The sequence below is a fragment of the Echinops telfairi genome, unplaced genomic scaffold (genome assembly GCF_000313985.2).
Source record: "Echinops telfairi isolate 266 unplaced genomic scaffold, ASM31398v2 ScPeMD7_443;HRSCAF=831, whole genome shotgun sequence".
In the NCBI taxonomy this organism is placed as follows: Eukaryota; Metazoa; Chordata; class Mammalia; order Afrosoricida; family Tenrecidae; genus Echinops; species Echinops telfairi.
In genome coordinates this window covers 57795072-57800883 of record NW_022104341.1, presented here as the reverse complement: position 1 = coordinate 57800883, position 5812 = coordinate 57795072, and the positions used below count along the sequence as shown (strand labels likewise).

Genomic DNA, 5812 nt, shown 5'->3' with positions numbered 1-5812 from the left:
CATTAAAAATATTAGTTGTTCTTTGACAGACCACTGTCGATTTGTAACTTTGCTGTTTTATAACAATTTCTGTGCTTCGCTTTTTTTTAAAATGTCAGTCATGAGAACATTTCTATTTGGAAAAGAATTTCCTCCGTCATCTTGGAGCCTGGTTGTTTGCTTCTTCTTTTCCGAATATTGCTGTCCAGAAGATATTTCACCAGCGATTTAAGCTTTACTGGTCATAACTAGCAAATCGTCCAGTGGTGTCACGTGGCTTACTTTATGAATCTCGAGTTTGTTTTTCAGAGGCTTTGAGAGTTTGACGGCTGAAGCACAAAATTTGTGTGTGCTCATTGGCTTCCTGGTAGAAAACATTCTCTCCAATTTGCCAGTCTTAGCGTTCATTTCTTGACCAATCGTTTTGTTGAGGAAACTCTCGGCATTTTTAGTTAGGCTGGCCAATGTCTGTGAGAAATTACAGTGTTTATTCCAATATTTATTTTCTAATATCTGCTTATGAGTTTTCCTCTTCCGTTTCTCCTCTACCCACCGGCACTTCACTTCCAGTGGTGTTGTCGGCTTCTTTTCCCTCCAGGCTGCAGGCACAGTTTCTTTGACATTGGAAGGAGTACTAGATTGGCCACCAATTAGAGATTTGTAGACGCCACGATTTCTTTCTAAAACAAAATTTGCTCTTCCAAATGGGTAAATACTTTCTTTATTGCTATGAGGAAGAGGAATCTTATTTTTTGTCAAGAGTATCATTTGTACATATCTTGTGTCATGGAAAATGATGGGGGTTGTATCATTTTGTTCCTGTAACTTAAAGGAAAAAAAATGAGTCTCCAGGTAATGAGCGGAGAAAGCTACAACATGAAACAAAATCATTGTAAAATATTTTGAAGCGACTAAACATAAGTATTTAACATGAACAATGATATTCAAACACATAAATGTACATGTTCATGCTTTCCTCTCTTCTTAAGAACCCCGACGGTTGTTTGGACTATTACCTGAACTTTTGGCTTCCTTAAAGTTTTTGAAAAGAAACTTTTCTTTTCTTCTGTGAAGAAATAAACATGTTTCTAAATGTTGTCATTGGGAAATAAGATAATTGGTGGGCCAGTGTATTATGCTGGCCTTTACTAAGTTCTCATGCTGCAGAAATAAAGGTTCATTAATGCATGTATTGAGCCAGAGATTTTTAAATAATCACAAGTCAAATAAGCAAGTCTGGATTTCCTACTAATTCAAAAAAAGCAAAATCATCCCTACAATTGTTATATTTATTATACTCCAACACTTAAACCAATATTAAGCATATAAAAATGCTCAATCTAAAAAGTGTACAAGTGGATTTAGGTATGGATTGTGATAAGAGTTGTACAAGCCCCCAATAAAATGATTTTTAAAAATGCTCAATCTAAATGCTCTCATGTTTGCAGAATGTATTAACATGAGTCACAGATCTATTTGAAAATAGGCCCTCTTTGCCATAGCAATAGCCAATCTCTACATGTAAGCTACTCACCAAGCTCCCATATTTCCATTAGAGCAAAAAGATGAACCCCCAAACTGAGCACAGATTCATATTATCAATACTGAGTTTGCAAATTTTAAGCCAATGTAGCTGCTTTTCTTTTAAATATATAATTAATGGAATGAGGATTTTTTGGATTGATTTTATATTAGTGTGCTTAGTATAAAAGGTGTGCGGTGCCTATGATTCCTGAAGTGATAATCAAATATATAGTTCTGCTATGCGTTGGTGATACAAACATTGCCTATTTAGCCACAGTAGTGTTAGTTAAGGAGTCCTGGTGGCATAGAGATTGCATGTTGGACTGCTACTGCAAGGTGAGCAGTTCAAAACCACTCATCGCTCTGCAGAAGAAAGACTCGTGTACAGAGTTACAGTCTTGGAAATTTACACGGACAACTCTACCTTGTCCTATAGGTCGCTATGAGATGGCTCGACTGGATGGCCATGAGTTGTTTGGTTGTTGTTAGTTGCTTGTTTTATAAGGCACCTCTGAGTGGGTTCAAACTACCAGCATTCCAATAGTCACCCAGCACTAGATCTTCTAGTCTGGATACATTTTAGGGAAATTTTCAGTGTGTAAGTGTATGCACCTTTAGATGAAGGCGGCAGCTACCTGTCTTAGTGCCCTTGATGTTAGGGGTAAGCAGCTGACCCAGCTCTGCTAACCAGATGCCCGCTGAGAAGCTTCAGTTCAGGAAAAGGAAGCACTGTGAAAATTGTGAAAAAACATTTTTAAGTAAAGGTGATGGAAGATATATTCAATTTTGTAGGGCAGCAGCGACAAAGGTCTTAGAAGTACTGTCCTTTGCTCAGCATTGAAGTTGTAAATAGTTGCCTGTGACAATAGCGCTGACCCAGGCAAAGTTGTCTGTGGTTGTAATTGGGGGGAATCCTGACCAGAGCACTTTGAAGCCACATCCCCTCGCAAGCCTTCCTTGAATCTGTGTGAGCTTCCAAATTATTAAATTGTTTTCTTTTGGTTGAAAGAGCTGAAGTAATTGTTAGCAACCCATAGAATCATCATGTTTCATTAAAATAGCATTTTAATGTTTATTTTATAGTGCTATTTTATAGCACATATAGCACATATAAACATTAAAATGCTATTTTATAGTGAAGTTGATTTGATAAACATTTCATAAACATCAATGCTAAGGAATCCCCAGTGTTGTTACCTGAAAAATCCACTGTCATTCAGTGGGCAACCCTATATAGGATTTCTAAGGCAGTAAATCTTTACAGGAGCAGGCAGCCTCCACTTTCTCTCTCAGGGAGGCTGGTGGATTTGAACCCCTTGGTTAGTGGTATGTCACTTACCCAACGGTGCTACCTTGGTTCTAGGTAAGCATTAAGAATTTAGGTGGTGATGTCAAATTAAAACGTGAAGCCAAGAGGTGAGAAGGATGTATCAAAGATTCTGGTTACATGGGATCTGTCCCCAAGTAGTGCTATTGTGGCCAGTGTGTCGGTTCTGACTCACGCGATCTCTGTGTGTGAAGAGTAGAACTGTTTATTCCACCAGGTGTTTAAGGCTGTGATCTTTCAGAAGCAGGTCACCAGGTCTTCTCAGGTGCATCTGGATGGGTTCAGACCACCAATCACCTGGCTAGCAGTAGTTAAGCATTTAACTGTTTGTATCACCCAGGAGTCCTTCGAATCAATAGTAATACACAGATATACTAAACAACAGCAGATAGTTTTTTTACCATGTGAGAAACTTCTGTCTTCGGTGCATTCACATTGATTATCTTAGCATTGGGCTTTTTCAGTTCATCCTCAAAGCACAAGGGGAGCAAGTTTTCCTTTCTGACTGAACAATCCCCACTTAATTTAACATTGCTGGCGCACTGGCTTCCTGGAATACTGCAGTCATGTATCTGTGAAGGGGATTTTTTCCTGAAAATGAACACAAATTCAGCATAAATGCTTGTTTGCATTTTAATATTTTAAAAATATTTTTTCAATTGTAACAGGCTGTTTTATTGCCTTTCCTTCAAAAATTGCACTAAAATCACCTTTACTCCTGCTTGTTTGCATTTTTAAATGAATTTGATTTATCGTTGCTGAGAATATACACAGCACAGCCTACAACACCACTTCAAGAGTTTCTACATGTACAATTCAGTGTCACTGCTTACGTCCTTCAAGATGTTAGCATGAATTTTTCACGGTTATTTTTAGCTTATCAGCTCTTGCCTGTTTCCACCACAGGCCTTAAACCTGAGAAAGCTACCCCTTCCTGTTTATCAGGAAAATAGCAAAATAAGGGTAGGAGGAAGACAGACATGTTCCTCTTGGACTCTTTAGTGGGTTGGGAGCACTACTGGTGGAGAGGCTTTGGCGCCCCACCCCCACCGCCCCACCCCTTGAGACGCTGAGTGAATACTGCTTTCAAAAACACCTTCTTGCCAACGCTCCATGGACCTCCTTAGTGACAGGATGGAAAGGTGTGGTCAGGGAGGGAGGCTATTGTTTGCCTCTCAGAACTTCCTTGATTCACAGGGACACGGGCACTGAAAGGTCACTGCTGGGGTGAGGTAGAGCCATAGCAAAAGCTGGGGTAGGTGAAGAGCGATCCCCTCCTCGAAGGGAAGGTGACAAACATGACAGTAACTCCAAGGGTTTGATCACCCCACTGAGAGTGGAGTGTGGGTCCTAGCGAAGTTCAGAAAGATGCCTGAGTTCATGGACCACAGCTGTCAGTGGTTGAAGAACATCAGGGAGTGGGACCCAGTCTACAGGAACGGTACCAGGACCCTTGGCCGTCTCTTGTCTTTCAAGGTTATAAGCTCCAATGAGCTCCTTTTTCTCAGGTACTATCTTGGAGTGGATTGGAAGGCCTATCTTAAACCTAAAAAGGCTGTGAATTATTTGTTCCAAAGAAGCATAAAATACTCTGAAGTAATGATTGCATTTCTTGTTTCATCGAAGCTGAGGGGCTCATGAGAATGAACAAAACTGTTATCAAAGAGGCTCTTTTTTCCTGTGTTAGCAGTGTCAGCCATATTTTTCCTATCCTAAACATGTGTACCCACTGCAGACTAATATTCTCATTTATTTTCCCCGTGGCTTCCTATCATTCAACTGTGAACTTAAGGACTGGATATAATACCAACTAGCCAAGAAGTCTTGGGCCAGTCCTAGGATTGTTGCATGGTAGTAGCAGTCAAAACACGCCATGAAAAATACATTCGGATCTACTAGAAAATAAAAAGCTGAGCTAATTCTATTAGAAACATTATTAACATAGTAAGATACAAAAAAGCATTTTTTAAAGTGTTTTAAAATTACCTTTTATTCAGATAATCTTCTAAAGGACCAATAGGATCAAATGCCATGGTGGGTTTATTTTTTGTTTGAGCTGAAATTATAAAGGTTTTCATAAAACAGACATATATTATGACATTTAGAAAATGTTCTTTATAAAATACTTTGAGAGTTAAAATGGCACCTGGCATCTAGTATAGTGCTGACCCACAGTAGGCACAGTAAGTATTTATTTAGGGAACAAGATTGAACTGGAAAAGACAGATGAAGGCTTAGACATATTAAATATAGAACTAGAGATTTGTATGTGTGTTTGTAAAAAAAAGGCATTGTCGAATTTTTAAATCTTTCTAATACGTGAAGTCAACTTGAAGGATGCCTTGGATGGTTAAATATTGGTGGGATGGGAAGTCAGTTAGCAGGTGCCCAAGATCTTGCCACCTGGGATGAAAATGGTCCCAAATTGACCTCTCCCAGATATGTCTGGTAGACACACTTCTGTTTCAGAAGTGCTCCTAGACACATGCTCTTTCAGCAACAAACTCACAACGTTAAGGGTTTTCCTAAACTCTGAGTCCATCTAAAGTAATGCTAGGAAGCAAGGAAATAAATTAGGTGTGACAATTCCATTTCTCTCAAAAGGTGACAGGCACAGACCTGGAATGCTATTGACTTGCAATAAGGAAAGGATTCCCCATCCTTTTGCAACTCATTATTGATAACTATGGTAAAATGAAATTCCTTGGTCTGACTCTTACGATGTTTGGGTGGGAGTGTGCAAATAAGGTGCATGGAACTCTTAGCTTGGGGGCTGGTCAGTTTTGCCATTCCTCTGAGCTATTTCAGAAGCAAAAACAAGAGCAATCCTGTGACTATGAAGAAAGAGGAGCCACCAGAGCAGGGCACCAGTGGCCACAGCACTGAGATCATTAGACAGAGCAGAGGCACAGCACTGAGACCTTGAAACGGAGACCATGGAGCAAGGCAGAAGCAAAGGGCCTACATGGCTGAGGGGTGGAG

General features: G+C 39.7%; 1 protein-coding gene across 1 annotated transcript; it reads right to left on the bottom strand.

Annotated features, from left to right (window-relative positions):
- Positions 1-207: 207 nt before the first annotated feature.
- CUNH1orf141 (chromosome unknown C1orf141 homolog) lies at positions 208-4863 on the bottom strand. Its single transcript, XM_013003830.2, has 3 exons — positions 4817-4863; positions 3232-3421; positions 208-798 (listed from the first exon to the last, which is right to left on the bottom strand). Exons 1-3 carry the CDS (start codon positions 4861-4863, stop codon positions 208-210), a joined length of 828 nt encoding a protein of 275 aa, XP_012859284.2.
- Between the last annotated feature and the right edge of the window lie 949 nt (positions 4864-5812).

What these genes read in the sequence shown, in the direction of transcription:
- CUNH1orf141 (XM_013003830.2), bottom strand. Translation starts at nt 4,863, where the DNA reads ATGGCATTTGATCCTATTGGTCCTTTAGAAGATTATCTGAATAAAAG. An exon ending in GAAGATTATCTGAATAAAAG is followed by an intron (nt 3,422 to 4,816) that starts GTAATTTTAAAA and finishes GTTCATTTTCAG; the next exon opens with GAAAAAATCCCCTTCACAGA. An exon ending in AGACAGAAGTTTCTCACATG is followed by an intron (nt 799 to 3,231) that starts GTAAAAAAACTA and finishes TTTAAGTTACAG; the next exon opens with GAACAAAATGATACAACCCC.